At 45.3% G+C, this 21,759-nt stretch overlaps 1 protein-coding gene across 1 annotated transcript; it reads left to right on the forward strand.

The window, feature by feature from the left end:
- Nucleotides 1-274: 274 nt before the first annotated feature.
- On the forward strand, nucleotides 275-14,816 carry T265_04263 (hypothetical protein; the record flags this gene model as incomplete). The annotated part of the gene is made up of 4 exons (XM_009168952.1): nucleotides 275-562; nucleotides 11,123-11,398; nucleotides 12,897-13,314; nucleotides 14,483-14,816. 4 exons carry the CDS (start codon nucleotides 374-376, stop codon nucleotides 14,692-14,694), a joined length of 1,095 nt encoding a protein of 364 aa, XP_009167216.1.
- Between the last annotated feature and the right edge of the window lie 6,943 nt (nucleotides 14,817-21,759).

The following is a 21,759-nucleotide window of genomic DNA, read 5'->3' on the forward strand; positions in this document are numbered from 1 at the left end:
AGGTAGTGTTGACTTAAACAAACTTGTTCAGTTTACTTAAAGTAGGTCCATGCACAATAGGTTTTGAGCTTGAGGTAGCTCAGTCGTTAGGGTACGATTTTACAGCCAGAGTTTCTTTTGTTCAAGACTAACTCCTGCATCTGACTGCTCCTGCCTGGGCTTGGGCAACCTAGCAGTATCTCATCCCGTATGTTCTCTTCGGGTGGCGTGGCACCTATGCACCGGAAGGGTGCTACAGATGGACGATTTTTTACTACGGGTTTTTCGTAGCGTATGTTCATTTCTACTAACCTTAAAATACCGCTTTTATTTTACAGCCCGACCTCCCAGTTAGATAAGAGGAAATAACTCAGAGTATACAAAGCCAATTGAGATGGCTGTATGTGGTCTCCTGGACTGCATTGACAAATTGCTGTCACCTGTTCAGCGGGCGGAAGAGGCCATTAAGGAGGACCAAATGGAAAAGTTGAAGGACTTATTGGCTGTATGTGATGAACATGGTAATCATCCAATCAATGAATTTACGTTGGTGAATGCACAGGCTAAAGAAACGCTACTTCATGTAAGTGTTTTGTATACCTCCTGCTAGTAACGGTAGTAACGGGTTTCTCCAACCAGGGAAGAAATCGACTGACCGCCAGTCAGAGTGAGGGGCTCGTGTTTACTTGGTCCCTTACCTCTTCCAGAAATTATTTTAACGAAGCATGCGGTAGCGAAGCATTATTGTTGAGCACTGATGTGCTGTCAGTGATGATGACTATGCTTTCCCGATTATCATCGGACGAATACACTTGGGGCGTCTTCTCCACTGTGTCTGCTGTGTCACCCGAGTCGGTAGTTATTACAATGGAAGGAGACTAACAATCCGCATATCATTAACACACTAACTAGTTTCACTAGTGTCATTTGAAGAGTGAAAGAACTGAAATCTGATATCTCCTGGCAGAATATATGCTGTGAAAAGAATCGAGCTGGTGCTGTAGGTGACTCGTTGGTTTCAGGTTCCAGCTACAAGCTAAAAAGCATCAAGCTGTGTGAATCATGTTTAATACAAAAAATGGTTAGCATGGCTGACAAAGCTCCGGAATCGAGCACAGAGGGGATATCTGCCGGTGAGGCTGGACTACAAACACAACTTCTTGGGGTTCACGACGGACGCAACGAAACTCGTTCTGCAACGGTTACTGAAACCAACCAGGTGTCACCACACTTCTTCGTGCATTCAGCAACGGAAAAATGCTGCCATATTGCTCGTCTATCTTGTATTCACCCCGTGTTCACCACTGTGCGATGTAAAATTGTGTTTCTGTGTGCGTCCACCATTGTGGTTTCATTGGAAATATTGTCATTCGTTGTTCACGACGTTTACGGCGTTCTTTTTCTAGTCGCGTGTGCTCTAGATCTTGTCTGTAGACATCTTGGACTCGCACAGAGTGCATCTAAATATTCTCCTGCCAACAGATATGTGCGAGTGCAGAAGAACTCTCTAAAGATACCATCAATATCTGTGGTGTAGCTCACAGTTGAAGCTATCGAGAGTATAAGCAGTGAATCAGGGATGATTGCGTGGAACTAGGTCACTGTTCAGGCTCTTTATATAGCGTTCAACCAATAAAATTGTTTTCTAAACCTTGAAAACCCGAGTTGTGGCAACATCGTACATAGTATGTCAACAGTTTCAGATGCTAACTATTTCACCCGATTGCACTTATGTTGGCCGAACGGTCATTCAAAAATGTCCCCACATTCAATCGCTCGGAGAGCTTAGCTATCGCTTAGCGAGCTATTTCGAGAGCTTACATCGCTTTTTACGCCACCCCGTCCCTCTGGAGAGGGATCAAAAACTTCAGTTCCTCGTGGACAATTCCGGGGGCCCCGTGTCCGCGTACATACTTCATTATCTTGCATGGTTTCCTGAAACACTGAAGTTGTACTCTTTTCTAGCTGAAAAATCTTACAAGAATGTTACATTCCGAAGCACGTCTTAAGCTACCTACTTCTATGTTTGGGGAATGAATCTTTATTGATTCTTTTGGTCATCGTGAATTCCCAAATTTTACACAGCCTTTTTTAATCACAGCTTCATCATCGTCGACAGTGTTCAACACCGATGCTTCACTCCCATAGCGTTTAATATTCATAGTACCGTATCCGTATTACGATTTCAAGAAAGCCAAGTAACTTTTTATTTCATAAAAATGATATTTAAAAAGAGGATTTTTTTTTCAAAATCGGGCTTACTCTGGTTTGTACCGACATCCCCACCTCCTTCCTTCTGTAGAATGGTTTCGAGTAGATGAGCAACCCCCTATAAAGACCACCTCCAGCTTGCCACTAAACACAGTTCCGTAATTCTAGTCGCGGTCGCATGGAGGATCAATGCGTTTCAGTAGTCGTAGTTACCTCTGATGGAATCCGTTGCGCTTGTAACAACATTCTCTTTTTTCCTAACCCTATAGCACCTATTACTCGTGTGTTGTATGGTGCTGCATTTTTTATTCGGAATTCGGATTACTGATAGGACTGGACGACAGAGAAGCACAGGACTTCTCAGAAAGATCTACTAATCATCCAGGTTCTCTAACCGGAAACTGTTAGTGTATCTCTTGGCGCATCGACGGTTGACTGAATTTTCAGTTCAGTTGCGGTTTATTTTTTCATTCCTAATGGTGGTTACTGCTGAAGAACAGAGTAGGTTAGCTTGAGTCAATGTGGCGCATAACTCATGGAGCTCTGAATGGTCATGGCCACATCTCCTTGCTGGTAGGCCAACACTGGAGTTGCTGCGTCCCTTTTCCCGGTGCGCAATATTTTAACTGATGTCTTACCATGACCCTGTAGAATGGAACGAATATCTCTGGGTTCCTGTGAGACAGCCCTGTCGGCCTGAAAGGGTATCCCGTTTGTCTTTGCAGCAGCAGTCTGTCACTGTTTGTTATCCAAAATCTCTAACCTGGGGAACGTGTGGCTGCTGGCACTCCTCTTCTGGTTGGTCACTTCTTTTTTTCGTGCCTTCTAGATTGTCCTACAGACAATACCACCTGTTTGGACCTGGACGTAAATCCTGTCTTAAATTCCACTCACACACGCTGAAGGTCGTGTTGATTTTTTTCTTTCCACGAGTTCCCTGCAGTCTTAACATCGTCCGCAAAGGCATAGCGCGGGCACTTTTTGCTTCGAAAAGTCATTTGTGAAGGTAAGGAAAAGAAGCATATCAAGAACAGTTCCCTGAGCGACACCACGTCCATCCATCTCAAACGTCTGGGGGTAGTTGGGATCGAGTGAATTCTAGCGACAAGAATCGAATGTTTACTGAGTCAAACGTTTTTTAAAGTTCAGATGGCCGACTCCCATCCTGTTTCTAGTGTCCAACTGAAAGGTACAGTAGGCTAGACAAATACGGATTTTTACTAACAAGTCCATGATTTATTGACAAGAGCTTGTTTTCCGTCATATGCGTCACAGATCCGTCTCTTGAAATTCGTTCCGTTACATTCATTAAGGCATCTAAGGCTAACTGACCTGTTATCGGCCGCAAGCTCTCTATCACCCTCTTTTTGAATAAGGGTCATCACAGCTAATTTTCAACCACTTGGGATATCCCTTTCTCCAAACACCCTGTTATGTATACATAATACACTACTCATAAGGTTTCTGAATATTCTTCAACAGTCCGTGACCGGATTCGCCCTTCCTCGGTATCATCAGGTTATATAATTATTTGGCTAAGCGTACAAGAAAGTGTCCACAGTATCATTCGATATCGATAGTCATGATTGATGCTCGGAAATCCGTACCAGACGGCGCACGCAACTCCCTCAAACACCAAGCAGTGAAGAGCCCAAGGGAAGACCGAGAGCCCTAGTGGACGCCGAAAGGTCGGCAGATGGAGAGGGCTTTTGCCACGGGAAACAGCCGTGCCCTATATCAACTGGTACGCTCGACTGACCTTAGGAAAGCGAATGTCAGTGAAAACAGCGGCTCATTAACTCACTTGCAAGAGGGTCGACTGGAAAGCTGGGCTGAATACTCCAAAGGACAGTTTAGCTGGCCTACTGCAACCCAGCCTTTGGAGATGGTGCATAGGGGCGAATGTAATGCAAGCCTTAATCACCCATCGGAAGAAATAAAGTACGAAATATCGGTACTGAGGCGTGAGAAGATGCCAGGGCCGGACGATCTGTATTCAGCCCTCTTCAGATAAGACGGAGAATCCCTGGTGACCCACATAGCAGAGCTGTTTGGTGCTATATGGAGCGAAGATAAAGTGCTTACAGAACGGAGCATGTCGACCATTATTCCCACCTTCGAAAAGGGTACGCGGACGCTGTTTGAAAGCCAGGGTGGCATCAGTCTTTTAGCTGTGACATCGATGGCGCTCTCTGGACGTACCATTCGCAGATTGACTGAACACAGGGAGAGACAGACCCGTAGCAACCAAACTGGGTTCCGTCGTGCGCCGATCATATTTCCACCCTCACACAGATTCCGGGACAGCTACACTGTTGCCTGCACCTAGCAATGGTTGTCTTCCTTGACTTGAAAGCCGCCTTTGACTATGTGGACCGTCAGGCACCATGGCAGCGCCTGCGGAGCAAAGGTGTGCCCCACAAATTCTTGAGCCCCTTTGAAGTCCTGTACGCATACTCCTGCAGACGTGCGAAAGCATACGAAAGGCTCTCGCCTGAGTTCACCACATCATGCGGTGTCAGGCAAGGCTGTCCTGTTTCATCCTTTCTCTTCAAATTTGTTATCGATGCGATTATGGAGAACTATTGGTGCACAGGTGAGGATAGCCATAATACAAATCAGAAGGTGTATGTGCACCAATAGAAGTTTTTAGTATGGTGTGACACATGAAAATGAATACAGTGCGAAATGGGAGCGAGCCAAAAAAGGGAACTTATCGTATGTGAGAGTCCCTTGGTAAAAGTCCGGATGGCGGGAACGTGTTTTCTCCGCATTTTGGCTGCTACACGTATTCCATAGTTGTCCGTGGACTTGGAGTGCTTGGCTGACTCCTTGCTCCCTGCACGCGCGCGTTTGTGTGTGCTGACTGCGTTCGGTTTCCCTATATGTAGGTCCGTTTGCGCGTACGTGGGCGCGTCAGTACGTGAGTGGTTGGTACGCTCACTAGACGGTGCAGACAATCGACGTCTGATGAGTCACCTTAATGTGACGTGGTTGTGGGCATGAAAATGAGACAAGTCTCGTGATCCAGTGTGCGACTGTGGGGTGAACAGTCAAGTGTGCAGGTGGCTGGGTCGCTACAGAATCGTTCAGCTGTAGCGCCCTTCCGGTGCCTAGCCGCCATGCCACCCGAAGGAAGCACCAGGGCTGGGATACTGTCAGGTTGCCCAAGCCCAGACAGGGGAAGTCGCTACAGAACTCACTACCAGCTTTTGATGCCTCTCCGATCGAAGTGCTCCCGGGACATTCGCTCACAGATATGAAGTATGAAGGAGACAGATTTTGATTGGTTTGACGCCACAGTAATGCAAGCAGTATTAAATACTCAAAATACTTCTGCCTCACGGCTTGGTATGAACTTCACGCCTGCAATGTGTAGAGCGCTACTGCAAGACTGGGTTGGCTCGAACCCTAGCGTCATGCTTGCGCATGAGTCCATTGAGGTAGTAGACAGGTTTATTTACCTGAGCGGCTGTATCAGTCCCGGTGGTCCCTCAAAAGGTGATATTTCCATCCGGATTGAGAATGCCAGAGCAGCTTTCGTGAGCCTGCATCACCTGTGGCGTAGGCCAGATAACCTCGCCGCTGCACACCGAGGACGTCAAAGTCTTTCAGTGTTTGACCATCGATTTCTTCGGAGCGTTGCCTGAGTCTGGTGGAAACACAGGATCAGTAGTCCTGAAGTACGTGGGATGGTTTTCGGAAGAAATAACTCGCCCACGATAGATGAATTAATCACACTGCATAGGTTTTTCTGGATTGGCCACGTGCTCCCTATGCCAATCGACCGGCCTCCCCGAGGGGTCTTTTTCGCAAAAACACGCGAAGAGTGGAAACTGGCCAGGGGAGGTTAGAAAGTCACTTGACAGCGAAGTATGAAAGCCATTACCAGCAAACTCAGCTGCGTTGGTCGTTGCTGCCTCCCTGGATGGGTCCCCGAGATGGAACACATTAATGGTTAGAGGCACTGACAGTCATCATCATCATCATCATCGACAGCATGACATCAGTGTTCAACACCGATGCTTTACTGCCGGTCAACCATGACTTATTTGAAAGCCTTATTGTAAAGAAAAGGATAAAGGTGGACGGGGAGGGACTTAGTGCTAGCTTACCACAATCATTCCGAGGTGCCTAGACCTCCAGACATTCACTCAGGCAATCTGGATAGAAACTGACATCGGTTGGCAGTCATATCTTGTGGTGTCTCCAACCAGGCACAATGAGAATCACGCGGTCCCCATCCTGGAAGGCGAGTAGCACTGACAGCACCCAAGCGTTTCGTGATCTCCTTCATACTCCTCTGCCAAGTCATGGGCGGGTTTGCCACCTCTCTGTTTACGCCACTCTGAATTGGGCATGAAAAACAGCACTGAGAGACATGGCCCAGTCGCGCCCTCAATGGTGCTCGTGCATCCAAGCTAAATTTCTCTCAATGCATAGCTTTCCTTCCAATCGCCGCAATTAAGTCTACTCGCAACCCTGTATTTACGCATCAATCATATCGTCTACCGCCTTCGATGTTCCGCTGTCTACCTCGCCTCCCCAAATCATCGGTAAACGAGACTATGGAAGCTACAACCACAACCCGTTCGCGGTTCTCACGGTTGGTGATGATCTGTTTCCCAGTTTGCTTCCGGGATATCAAAATCCCCGGGATAACTGGTTCATCCGATTCTAGGCGAAGGTAGTTAGGCCTATGTGATTTTGTTCCATGGTACAGACAAACTACTACCAGGTAAAATGGTAATAAAATAATCGTTTATTTGTAACATCCTTTCGGTGCCTAGCTGCCATGCCTCGGAGGCTGGGGCTGCCAGGTCGCCCAAGGGTAGACAGGAGAAGTTGAGATACAGATGTCCCGTTTGAACCACGTACCTCCCGGTCAGCAAATTCGGGTTCTAACAACTGAGCATCTTGTCCCACATACTGCCAGAGCTTCGTTCGAATATGAAGAACGACTCTACTACGGCGCTCCCGTCTTCTAGCAGCCTTACGGGTAACACCCATGAGGACATAAACTATTGGTAGGGTTCTCTGGTTTTAGGCAAATACCTGTAAATACCTGCAAATACCTGTATCACTTTGGCACCAGAAGTTTTGGCTCTAAGTTCAGTCCACTTTTTTCAACAGTACGTACATTTGTGTAGGCGATCTGCTATTACTGCAACCCCGATCTTCCGAGCCGGCTGATGATTGGCGCGACCCCTCTCGGACACTTCACCTGAAGGCTCTGTCCGTTTTTGTCACGTACTTTGGTAGGGCACTGCGAGTTCTTCGTGAGCTTTTAGTTACATCCAAGTGAGACGTGCTTCGTGCTAAGAATTTGACAGGGCATCATCTACCATCCGCTTCACGCTCTGCGGGTGAGCTGCCTGTGTAGGGGTCACGGCACTTAATTTGGGTGCACATAACGCGGTGTGCTCCCTATTCCATTTAGTGCAGACTTTGTACTTTTGTCGCAACTGGGCGTTGCCTGTATTCTGTATCATTGAGACAAACCTGAACACGGCCATTTATTGCCTTTCGTATGTGTTGCCCCGCTGCTGTTCTTATGTCTTGGGTTTCCGAATAGCACCAGGACTGTCCTCGGCTCAGGAGTCCCGGCCGGTCGTTCCACCCTCTCAACCTTCATAAGAACTTGGCCCGGTATTTTAATTAGCTTGACGAATTGATGGCAGATAGTTTCCATTTTTCGTTCCTCATCATTATCTCTGCAATACTATGATAATAGCGTTCGCGTGCCTACAGAGGCCAAGGTCCACATTTCTTTCAAGCTGCTGGAAAGCCTTTTTGATAACCTGTTTGCCGCTGTTCATTTGATGGTCTTCGTGCCTGCTTGAGTAGTATGTCTTAGTTCAACCACTACTTTCTCCAGCTTGCAGGTTGATACCTCATTCCATCCTTTCATTTCCCTTCTAGGCATCTTTTGCTTTTTTATCATTTTCGCTATTTGATTTGACTATACACTTCAAGCTGACAGTCACCGTGGGTATGGTGTTCGTATCCGAGACAATGAGCTATATTTGACGACCCAACTCATTTTCCGACCTAGTTGTCGTAAGTTTCCTTGCAATGACAATTGGTATATGTGCTCCAGGGCCTCTTTGAAGGTATATATGGAAGTACCGTCATGCTTCCGTCCACATTTCCGCCTGTATTATCCACCAGCCACACTCGTATGCTTGAATGAGATGGTGGGCCATACTACTACTACTACTACTACTATCGTTTCTGTCCTACATCATTATCTGCTCATACTGGAACCATTGACAGCCTGCCTATGGTACACATATAAGCGGAAACCCACCTACGTCCACGTTGTTACGCGTTCTGACAGAATTATATCTATGCTAACTCTGTATGCAGTTGTATATTCACTGTGTTCCGTTTAATAATGTCAAAGGGGCAACACGAGTTTTGATAGTATGATTGGAGTCAGATGTCAGCCAGTCACATAACAACAGTCTGGAGTAGTCAGACTGCAACCGCATCTTGAAGTTATACATTGGCGAAGCGCGAAGCGTTATGAGAAACTAGGCTTGTTGAAATACGACTTCTAATAACCAGTGGCAGAATTTGTGGTCTTACAACTTGGCAATTCCGTGTAACCATAGGCGCAGGGTCATCCATACACAAGTCTACAAAGGTCTGTCATTGTTCACAGTTTAGACCAACTGTTGCCCATTAGCTGCATTGCTACAGAAACTGGATCGTAGGCTGGCTCTCCTCCTAGTGGGCCTTATGTGGTTAACCACCATACGCTCCTGGGTTGGGCTGCCAGCCCTCACCTGTCATTCAAACACAATCAGACATAAAAATGACCACTTTCCTCATGAATTTCAACAACATTGGTAGTTGAACATTAATTTTAACTCACTTTATCGTCTCTTGTCTTCCGCCATCCCACCTGCCCTTCTCAAAGAGTTTTGAATCTCCGATATCTACGACCTCACCCACTTCTATTTTCTGGGTTCCCTTCTCGATCACTGACTCACTTTTAAAGTCGGAGCCTATGCTTACACTCGTTCCTCCCAGTCAACCTCAACCGATATCAGGTTTTCAATTCTTGTCTCTTAGAACTAAAAAAACGTTTTTGTGTTTATCGGTCTCTCAGTGGCGATGGTAACCCAGGTTTCATGATTGATCTTGCTATCAGACCCTACCGCCAAGGGATATGTTGCCTGGGTCCGTAATGTGCACAACACTACCTGGTTTTCTCATTAGAGACAAGCTGACCCAGCAAGTCGTGATAGAAAATATTCGGCAGTGGCCAACTCCCATTCTCCGGTGCTGTTTTCCCCACTGAAATTTCCGAACGTTTTGATGGCTCTTAGTAATTCCCCTTACTTGTCCACTCTGATCCACATTCCCCCCAACCACTTCCTTCAATGATCGGCTAGTTAGTTACATCTAGTTACTATACCTATTCCCGGAACTTCTCCGTTCTGGCCTGCCTTCTGGTGTTACTTTTCTGCTAATTGGGATGGTAAGCGTCAGTTCTTTGCTTCTTATCCTTGAGAATGGTGATTCAGGCTTCACGGGCGACATTACTAGCACCTTCCATGATGACAAAAATCTGTAGAAGCACCTCATAGATATGAGCGTGCAACTTGACATCGAAGATGTAGTTCACTATTGTCGTAGACACTTTCCCGTTTTTGACTTATCCATTAGAATTGGGGCGAGTGGATGTGGAGTGCATACACGTGACTGTACACAGAGTCCGTGGTGTCTCGACCAGCAATAGTCCAGCAAATGAGGAGTCGCGGGTTCAGTTTCTGCTTTGACGTCTGTCATTCCTGTGCACGATGCGTACGTGTATTCCCATTCAAGATTTGCGGATAATCTCAGTACCTAAACCCACGTTGGTTGCACCAAACTCTTGTGATTCACAGCTAGCTAAGTGACTTCATCTACTACGCATCATAGTATCCCAACAGAGGTGGGCATCAGGAGGGTGTCTCTTCACAGGGAGGAACCCTAAGCAGGTATTTTTAACCACTTATTCAAATTTTCAGTGAGTTCTGTAAATTAGTGGTCTGAAAGCTTGCCTCGTGCGACAGCTCACGTTCTGTACAAATCAATCAATCACCTACTTGGAAATCTTCGTATTCTCTGCAAGTTACATGGTACAGTTACCAATCAGCACACTCATTCTGCCAAAACGCCAAGCGCTAGTCGCAACGTGATCTGGTCCTCAACCCGAATGACCATTGGAGCTGTCGATCCGCATACCAACATCATTATCTCGGCGCTCAGCAACGGTCAGCTAGCTAGCCGCCGGTGTCTTCCTCGTGTTGGCGATTACCTGACCATGACATCATAATCGGTCGCCTTTTCTGTGTTGTCCACCGGTTTGGTTATTTGTTCCCTCTCACCTGGATGGGTCAATGACCATGATGTTGATGACAAACGACCCAATTGTTGTCATTAAACAGTAATTAGTCGGTCATTTTCCCTTGGAATAATGCTCATCATCGTTAAAAACATCGGGTAGAGGAGTTCTGAAGGTTATCGCTGTCCTTACTGTGTCGATGGCTGTTCATAATACCGGTTCGGGCTTTCTGTACAAGCAATTGAAAGCAGACCTACAATACGCGGTCGAACCTAGCAGCGTATCATTGCTTCATGACTCAAGTACCACCAACAATCAGTGTATTTTCCGCAACGCTCCTGTGACACGAATCTATCTCTCTTTGTTACTAATGGCTAAAATTTTTGAAATTGATACTACTGATTTTGTTCCACACTTACAGCTGAGCAAGTTAAGCATGGAAGTAGCAGTGTGTCCTACCAGGCAACTTGTCGGAAGTCCACACTTCTCCGGAAGGGAGTCTCAGTGGTTACTTTTCTGCTACTACGATGCTTGTTATAGCGCTTTCAGGTCAGTGTGTATCTATGTATTTTATATTTCTTTCCGTCCTTCCAGTTTGCAGTTCATCAGGAAGCCGCCCGATGTGTCGCTTTGGTCTGCAATCAGCCTTACTGTTGGGACGCAGATCGACCAAACCTGATTGGACGTTCGCCACTCAATTTGGCGGAATCTCGAGGCTATCTACCAGTGTGGTATCCGTTGGCTGTCAACTCCCAATCTAACAAACCGACGGTTCCACTTCCGGGATTTGGTGAGAAGACGTCACGCTCAGTTGCCGCCTTTCTCATCTATCCACACGTGTTTGTACAAAAACCTTTGGACTGGTCCGTTGTGCGTACATTCTTTTTCAATTGTTTTATTTATTCCTGCTCTTGGATCGCTTTGCATTCCGGGAGTCACATGGTTCTTCATTATGCTCCAGGTTCTGTCTAGGCCAAGCGACATAGCTTAACTTCAGTTCCGGATGTGTGCACATTTCTTGATGTTGGTATTGTTTTGTGCACAATTAGACAAGCGCCCATCACAACCTTCCTTTCCGAAACATTCTGCTTCCACATGGCAGACGTAGGTTGGTACGATTTCCATTGAAGAGTGTTTCTGTTTGGTCAGCTCTCACGAGAATGGGCGACAACTTTGCCGAGCGAAGTCTAAGATTGCGGCTCTCCAAAGTAAACGAATTTCGGGTTTGCAAAGAAGTTTGGATCGAACGAGGTAAGCAGGAAAGCAAAAACCGCAGCGAGTTGAGATCAGTTGGTCGGATCAAATAAGACCATGGAATATCACGCTGAACGTGGTGGTGATCTGACGGTGGAGGGACTTGGGTGTAGCTGTGGTTGCATATCCACACTTGACAGTGCTAGCAAAGTCTGTTCCCAGCTACTTCTGTTCGTGATGATTGAGCAAATGGGCAAACAATACTGGAAAAGGTATGTCAGGGTTGAGGGCATGAACCCCTGATCAAACTGCTTCACTTCGGCTGAGTGGCTCTACGTATGTACCGTGTTTTCGGTCGCTGAGGTGTCACATACCGCACGCAATATCACCGCCAACTCCATTGTTATGCTGCTGTGCTCAGCATCCGTGAGACATTGAGGAGACATTGATGGCACAGAAAACAAATAAATCTCTACGAAATGATCGATGAGTTCATCTTTATAGATATGTGAATGGGAGCCACGCTGCTTTGTGGCATAGCCGTTTCGGTAATTACTCCAAACTTCCACACTTCAAACGTGCGGGCGAAATGTACCAGGTATCAACCGGGTATTAACCCACTGCTATCACCATCACGGATAGTACATCAGCTTTCTGCTCCGATACCTCGCTGTCGCACATATACATTTTATTTTTAACTTGACTGCGAAGGTGAGAACAACAATGGGTGGAATGGCCTACTATAATCATTCCGAGATGTCTACATCTTCAGACTACCCAGGTGGTAACTGATAACAAGAACGCCATTGACGTTGATAAGCAGCCATATCTTGCAGTATCGCCAACTATGCTTCGTCTCCTAGTGGTGCATCAGTCGTGCTTTATTTTTTTGTTCGCATCAACAAAGAAAACACGCTTTAGTAATCGAATGCTGGGTGAATGAGGGACATAGCATGAGTGTCGTTCTGTTCTGCTTCCAAAGCACAGGAGATCTTGTTAATTAATCCCTGTTTTCTAAGCCCTGGTCCCAGAGACCCGGGCAAGTTTTCAGTGCAGGTGCCTCATCAATCCAAAAATAACTCCTCTTGTGCATTGCAGACTATTTTAACACCTTGAGTATTTTCTGTTGTTAGAAATGATTACTAAATATATGCGTTGGTCGTCTTGTTTTCAGGACGTTTTCACTCCTTCCAATCAACTTGGGCCCTCTATCGCGTTGTATACGAAAGAGCTATCTGCAGCGAATCTGGCTCTCTTTTTCGAGCTGTATCGGGCCTCACCGGAGGCGCTACATATAGATGAAGGGTCAAAAGCATCGCCGCTACTTCCGCTATGTCCAAACCGTTCTCATCTCAACGATTGTACTGCCTATCCTGACTGTTTAGGAAGTTTTGAGTCCACTGCCGAGGACCCATCGTCTCGATTCCGCCAGCTCCACGCCGTTTGGGCCGCTCACAGGACTCAGTACACGGAGGCTTGTAGTAGTGTTCGGCATTCGTCAGCCAGTACGGTCGCTTCTGATCTTCACGGACCTCTGAGTCTGGTGGATAGTTCGCGTCTCCTTATTCGGCGTCTACTCGTGAATCGTTTAGGTTGGTTTGAGATAGTTCTGACACATGTGCTTCTGATTTCCGTGTATGTCTCATGCATCGGTCAACCCTTTTTTACCCATAACTGCATGTACTTCAAAAAAAGAAGATCGACCGTAAACCCGTCTTGTTTCAGTACTGCTCTTTAGGTCGATGCAAACTGTGGACAGTCCACTACTTCGTTCCAGCTTAAACAGGAGGCTGTTTTTGTGCAGCACATTCATTTGGAGAACATTATGAACTGGAGATTCGGATGAATTCCAGTCGGTCTTCTTGTTCTTCACCGACTCTTGTTCGATTAGATGATACATGTAGTTGAATTGCATGTTGCGTTAATATAGTCTCTCTCTATCTTCGCTTATTAGTTTTACTCATCCAGGCTTGATAATCGTAGGGTACGACGCCACCAACGTGTAAGATCATGCTAAATGAGCCCACGAGTGCATGCGATCAGTGTGGCGGAAAGACGGTGATTTGGCTCATGGGTGGTGTGAGCCACAATGCAAAAGTCCGTTTGCGCATACTCGAATGCGATCGACCTCGACGCTATAGTGAGTTGCGGTACAGCACTGATTTCCTTCGATGTGAGGCCACCTACAACCTACAGGGACTATGAAAGCTGGGATACTCAGACTGCTCAAGCCTATACAGAGGCAAATAAAAGATCGGGGACTGATCTGAAAGGTACGCAGACGAATTCCAACAAATATCGGGCTACTTTTCACGTAGGATTTGGACGCGCACATGTTAAGACCCAATTTCGACTCTGCCGATCGTTGATATGTGTAATTAGACTACTCCACTGTTGAAATGACGGTATCTATTAGGATCTTGAATTAGCCTCGTGGACGGCATCGTCACTTTAGGCATAGTAAAAAGAACTACGGTGACTTTGCAGAGCTCGCTTTCAGTCAGTCTGTTCCGTTTGAATTTGTGGGACATTGTTTTATAGGTTATGCAGTCCTTCACATTGTTTTAGATTGAAGGATTCAATTGATTGGTCTATTGTTAAGTTTCATCGAATTTCCCAAGCTTTTTTGTGATTCGATCTGAACCTACTAACACATTTGTAAGCAGTATGTTTATATGATGTCTTACAAGTCCACCGCTGTCAATATACTGATTCTTTTTCTGGTCCCATTTTTCTCTCTCCCTTTTTTCTTTCTCGCAGTTGAATTATCGACATCAGACACGACCGCCCATGGTTTGAACTACCCGAAATTCGTGTCTCGCTTGGGTTTACCTTCAAGATTGCAAGCTTTGTTGGCCTTTCGCGATTTATGGCCCGCATTCCAACGTCACCGAGTCCCCCGACCAAGGTCTGTAGCACAGCACGAAGTATTTGCACTCGATCCATGGTTCCCCCTCCGAAACTTTACGTGACTGTTTTACTTAACTTGTCTCGCCTGTTCTTACCAGAAACTCTCTTTTACTCCCAAAGTGGGAATCACCGTTAATTTTTCTGGGCTGTGATAATGTTTTTTCTAACAAATATTATTTTGCTTCCTGATCACTCGTCTTCGTGCATCGTTAGGTGGGAAGGGAACTCATCCGGAACCACATGGCTTCCGTGTACAGTTCTGTGGAGTAGTCTGTGTGCTAGTTGTCGAATAATCACAAAGTCTACTCAGTATGGTACTCCTGGCGTTCCCTCCGGCTTGATCCACAACGACGAGTTTCTCGAAGTTTCGTTTGTCTACCGCTATCCACGACTCATTTTCTTCCGCTTTCGGAAAACGATGAAGCTGTTGACAATCAAAAACGGGTCCTTTATTTCCGAAACAACATCACAGGAGTCTTCCATTAAGTCGATATCATTGATGGTTGCAAAACCGAAAAGTTGCTTCGGGAGAGGATGGCACTTAGAGCATTCCGGTGACCTTTTGTCGTCGATTGATAGTCACCTTCATGTTTGGAATGCCGAAGTGGCTGCCCGCGATTAACGGTTTGTACAGTAATCGTACGCATTTTCACCTGACGGTATGGCTGGCTTCCAACACCATTGAACGGCGAGATTTCTGTTTTGAAAACTATTTGGAGCTGAATCAGAATTAATCTTCCCAAAAGCAAACGGGTTCTCCATCTCCAAAAATTTGTGACCAACGGAGTGGTCGTCTTAGCTAGCTACGACACTCAACGGAAATGTTGACTTTATTGAAACTGCCTTCGTAGGGTTGCTATGGGTAATTGTAAAAACTTGATAATGGGATTGTGTACAGCGTGGTCATCAAGTCTGAACAGACAGTTGTTGCGTCAAAGCGAGTCATTCTTCCGGTAGCTCAAGATTTGTCGTGAATAACGGTTGTCAAATGCATGTCTGTAACGCGGTCACCATGACAGAAATTACCGAAAATAACTCATCCACTCGTTGGTCGGGTCATTGCTGTGGTACATTCTGTTATATGGTTACGATAGTTGACCGTTGCTTTGTTCGAAGTGGGAAAGCTGCCTGTGATGTGGCTTGTGGATTCACAGTGGGAATGATCCAAAGAAGGGGTGAGTGTGGTGAGGTCACAGTCATTCATTGGTAATGTTTTGAAATATTGGTAGCTTGGGTGAGTTTATTGGTTGTTGATCAGGTCACTGTTGATCTGTTCGCCAAGCTTGCCAACTGGCTAGTAAAAGTTTCACTACCATACGAGGAGACATCATCAGCGCGCAGTTAGGTGGTTACTTGTTCCTTGCCTGTGTGCGTTTAGGTAGCGTCTGTTATGTAACGTGATTGGCTACATGGGGGTTACGATTTCCTTGAATCTATTGGTCCGTTTGTGATCTTTGTTGCGTTGTGGCTCGCCTTCCTTTATGTAGATTGCTATGCTATGTAAATGCACCCGGGCAAGGAAGAAGTACCCACCCAACTGTGCACTGATGTTGTTTCCTCGTATGGTGACGAAATGTTTGCAAACCAATTGCCAAGCTCGGCGATCAGATTAGCAGCCACCTGATTAACGACCGACCATGCATTAATAGTATTTATGTGGGTAGGGGGTCAGCCCACAGTTAGGCCGATTTCTGTTTAACTGGTTGCAATAAACAAGTACTTTGGCAGTCAGTCTTCCCTTTACTTTAACACCAATGGTTAGTCCCCTCGTTTCACCATCCATAATATGAGTTTTTCTGCGCGTCCAGCACGACCTTAAACCTCTGGGTCATCCCAAAAATATAGAATGCATGCGCCTGATTGTTGGTTAACTTGGTTTTCCGTCCGATTCCACGATTTCTCCCTCTGATAAAAGCACTTGGATGAGCACAATATTGATTTTAATATCTGAAACAACCTCTTATGGACTTGTATTGACACACAGAATGATCGATTGGTTAGAAAATGTTTGAAGTGCCAGTCTTCCCTCTATTCTGTAGATTAACCCCTGCGCTCTTACAAGCATCAGCAGCGAACCTAATGAATCACCTGCAAATAGCATATTTTGATAAGCGATTTCTGCAACTGTCTTCTACAAAATGATGCGCTTGTATCTGAAAGAACTGGACTAACTGCTGAGCTACCGACCACCTAAATCTCCGAATAAAATGACCTTTTGAGAATTCAATTTGACTTATGCAGTCATTTGGGAACGCTGCCATGTTCTTTTATTTATGGGAGGCCTTACAGTTCCGGCAACAAGATAACGATAAGCCTTTCACCGTCTAAATCTAGTTCAAGGTCTGCTGACCAACCATTTCCGTATTTCACAATGCACAACTGATGGTCAACGCAGACCAAGGTCATCCAGTCAGTATGCTTCATCCATTTTAGCGAGCGATGCAGATAAACAAACGGAGTATCGCAAACAAACGACGTTCACCTGACATTAACTACTAAAGAACCAATAGTAATTCGGACAGCCACTGAAGGATTCCAAGGAGGGTTCTTTGTGCATCAGTAAAAGCGGAGTGATTTTCGTTAGTAAAATGGGGGTTTCAAGGAGCTAATCGAAGGTTTCTCACGAGGACATTTTGTTGAGAACTAGAATAGGAGACTTTTTTCAAAGACATCATACACTGACGACCTGGTTGCCTCCTGTGACAAGACCTGATTAATCAGGTGACACGCACCGGACTGCAGGTAGCTAAATCTGCCATCCGGGGAGTATTTCTGCCTGGTGTTGCTAGCCTCTAAAGATCCTTGGTTGAATCGCCCGCCAATATGATGAACAACCATGACAGTACAATAGTTTACTACTACCCGCTTCATTTGCTCTCAACTCCCATTCTTAGTTTGCAACAAAAGCAGTGTAGACAAGAATTTTAGTTCAGACCACGACCATCTATACGTCTGACCATCATTTGTAATCCAGGACCAAAGGCTTCACTCAAACGTATTTTCCGAACTATCGTCTATTTCCCCTTTTTCCCCGTAGGAATTGTATTCATATCTATACCCACACTTTTCACTGACTCTCACTATACTCATGCACACCCTATTTGATTGCTCATGGTTAACGTTACCTTTGGCACCGAGTGGCAATCAATTTTGCATTTTCACCCATCCTTCAATAGCGGTGAAAAATGTGCATTCTTCCGTATTGAATGTTGGTTATGTACGCATTCTTCAGGCTGACCCGGATCCTGAATTCTGCTTGGCTTACGACTTCAATTTTTAGAGATTAGAATGACTTGTGTTTTTCAAATACACCTGAGGACAGCGAAAATTGCCCTAGAGTACGCTTATTTTTGGAACAAGGCTTAATCAAATCAGAAGTCGATACACAATCATGTTGATTACCATGGATTGGAAACCTGAGAAAAATGGAAAGGGCCAAGGCTTTATTACGCCATAGTATTTTCTTAGTACTCAGCCAGTACCAGTTGGAACAAGTTCATTTACATAAACACAGTCTTGTGCGGCTGCGTTGTGACTGTGGAAGGACGCCTCGAAAGTATCAGGTACTGATACACTTGACAATGCATCAAGTACAATTAGCTGGCCTACACCTCCTCAAGTTACAGCTCGTGATACAGTCTGTCGTGTTTGGTCATCTGACTTGTGTCAGAAAGATCAGAACCCTGAAAATAACACCAGAACGCCCGGAACCTACTGAGACCCTGAAACTCCACCACTGTTCGCCAAGCTTGCCAACTGGCTAGTAAAAGTTTCACTACCATACGAGGAGACATCATCAGCGCGCAGTTAGGTGGTTACTTGTTCCTTGCCTTTGTGCGTTTAGGTAGCGTCTGTTATGTAACGTGATTGGCTACATGGGGGTTACGATTTCCTTGAATCTATTGGTCCGTTTGTGATCTTTGTTGCGTTGTGGCTCGCCTTCCTTTATGTAGATTGCTATGCTATGTAAATGCACCCGGGCAAGGAAGAAGTACCCACCCAACTGTGCACTGATGTTGTTTCCTCGTATGGTGACGAAATGTTTGCAAACCAATTGCCAAGCTCGGCGATCAGATTAGCAGCCACCTGATTAACGACCGACCATGCATTAATAGTATTTATGTGGGTAGGGGGTCAGCCCACAGTTAGGCCGATTTCTGTTTAACTGGTTGCAATAAACAAGTACTTTGGCAGTCAGTCTTCCCTTTACTTTAACACCAATGGTTAGTCCCCTCGTTTCACCATCCATAATATGAGTTTTTCTGCGCGTCCAGCACGACCTTAAACCTCTGGGTCATCCCAAAAATATAGAATGCATGCGCCTGATTGTTGGTTAACTTGGTTTTCCGTCCGATTCCACGATTTCTCCCTCTGATAAAAGCACTTGGATGAGCACAATATTGATTTTAATATCTGAAACAACCTCTTATGGACTTGTATTGACACACAGAATGATCGATTGGTTAGAAAATGTTTGAAGTGCCAGTCTTCCCTCTATTCTGTAGATTAACCCCTGCGCTCTTACAAGCATCAGCAGCGAACCTAATGAATCACCTGCAAATAGCATATTTTGATAAGCGATTTCTGCAACTGTCTTCTACAAAATGATGCGCTTGTATCTGAAAGAACTGGACTAACTGCTGAGCTACCGACCACCTAAATCTCCGAATAAAATGACCTTTTGAGAATTCAATTTGACTTATGCAGTCATTTGGGAACGCTGCCATGTTCTTTTATTTATGGGAGGCCTTACAGTTCCGGCAACAAGATAACGATAAGCCTTTCACCGTCTAAATCTAGTTCAAGGTCTGCTGACCAACCATTTCCGTATTTCACAATGCACAACTGATGGTCAACGCAGACCAAGGTCATCCAGTCAGTATGCTTCATCCATTTTAGCGAGCGATGCAGATAAACAAACGGAGTATCGCAAACAAACGACGTTCACCTGACATTAACTACTAAAGAACCAATAGTAATTCGGACAGCCACTGAAGGATTCCAAGGAGGGTTCTTTGTGCATCAGTAAAAGCGGAGTGATTTTCGTTAGTAAAATGGGGGTTTCAAGGAGCTAATCGAAGGTTTCTCACGAGGACATTTTGTTGAGAACTAGAATAGGAGACTTTTTTCAAAGACATCATACACTGACGACCTGGTTGCCTCCTGTGACAAGACCTGATTAATCAGGTGACACGCACCGGACTGCAGGTAGCTAAATCTGCCATCCGGGGAGTATTTCTGCCTGGTGTTGCTAGCCTCTAAAGATCCTTGGTTGAATCGCCCGCCAATATGATGAACAACCATGACAGTACAATAGTTTACTACTACCCGCTTCATTTGCTCTCAACTCCCATTCTTAGTTTGCAACAAAAGCAGTGTAGACAAGAATTTTAGTTCAGACCACGACCATCTATACGTCTGACCATCATTTGTAATCCAGGACCAAAGGCTTCACTCAAACGTATTTTCCGAACTATCGTCTATTTCCCCTTTTTCCCCGTAGGAATTGTATTCATATCTATACCCACACTTTTCACTGACTCTCACTATACTCATGCACACCCTATTTGATTGCTCATGGTTAACGTTACCTTTGGCACCGAGTGGCAATCAATTTTGCATTTTCACCCATCCTTCAATAGCGGTGAAAAATGTGCATTCTTCCGTATTGAATGTTGGTTATGTACGCATTCTTCAGGCTGACCCGGATCCTGAATTCTGCTTGGCTTACGACTTCAATTTTTAGAGATTAGAATGACTTGTGTTTTTCAAATACACCTGAGGACAGCGAAAATTGCCCTAGAGTACGCTTATTTTTGGAACAAGGCTTAATCAAATCAAAAGTCGATACACAATCATGTTGATTACCATGGATTGGAAACCTGAGAAAAATGGAAAGGGCCAAGGCTTTATTACGCCATAGTATTTTCTTAGTACTCAGCCAGTACCAGTTGGAACAAGTTCATTTACATAAACACAGTCTTGTGCGGCTGCGTTGTGACTGTGGAAGGACGCCTCGAAAGTATCAGGTACTGATACACTTGACAATGCATCAAGTACAATTAGCTGGCCTACACCTCCTCAAGTTACAGCTCGTGATACAGTCTGTCGTGTTTGGTCATCTGACTTGTGTCAGAAAGATCAGAACCCTGAAAATAACACCAGAACGCCCGGAACCTACTGAGACCCTGAAACTCCACCAAAATTTCAATGAGAAACCCGGCAAGCATCCAGGCCAGCCAATCATTCGATCAATTCAGAAAAAGCTGATGAGTGTTCAGGCACACCACGGAAGCACGGCTGAATGTGATCAGTGCTCAGGCATGTCATAGAATCGCGATCGATGTTGATGGGTTTGAGTTTGTGCTTTGAATAAGTTTCCAACTGCACAAACCAGAAGTGCGGGTTAGCGGAACTAAATAAGGAGGCAAACATAAATAGTGTTTTCAGTCATCTAGGAATCTAATACCACTTTCGTTGTGTTAGAAAAAAATACAGTAACGAGGTTTGGTTGTCTGAGGCAGATAACGTATCAAAAACAACGAAATTTATAAACAGGTTCACCATTTGAATAGTGAGTCTAAGATCAAATAACTCTTCCGACCCTTGAGGTCCAGTTTTACAGAAATGTGAAAAAAAAAACAAAGAATACCCACAGTGATCGAAGTCCGTGTTCACAACAACACGGTTCGCTTGCATAGCCAGTTCATACAAACTGGTCCCTACGTTTTGCAGCCCAAACGACCAAGTTGTCACGACGATGCTTATTCCAGTCAACTCATAGCCTTATGTTCGCACAGCAGGCGGCAGCCGTTTACACGTCACTGAATACGATCAATAAACAGACGAGTTCACATGTGTGCGATAACTCCAAACTGATGCCTACGTGCGTGCGTGCGTGTGTGTGTGTGTGTGCATGGGGTGTGTGATTTACCAACGTACCGGCACTCGTAACATGTATCTAAATGGCCTCTGCATACGGTATTAAAACAGACGTAACACGCCACTTTTCTGGTAAAATCGGAAATTTAATCAGTGAGACCCATGACCTAAAAAGTATCTATGATTCAGACCGTAACTTCCTTTGTTGTTTTCTAGTAGACCATCACTAGTTTCTTAGTTTTATG

This window comes from Opisthorchis viverrini, assembly GCF_000715545.1.
Source record: "Opisthorchis viverrini unplaced genomic scaffold opera_v5_68, whole genome shotgun sequence".
Taxonomy (NCBI): domain Eukaryota; kingdom Metazoa; phylum Platyhelminthes; class Trematoda; order Opisthorchiida; family Opisthorchiidae; genus Opisthorchis; species Opisthorchis viverrini.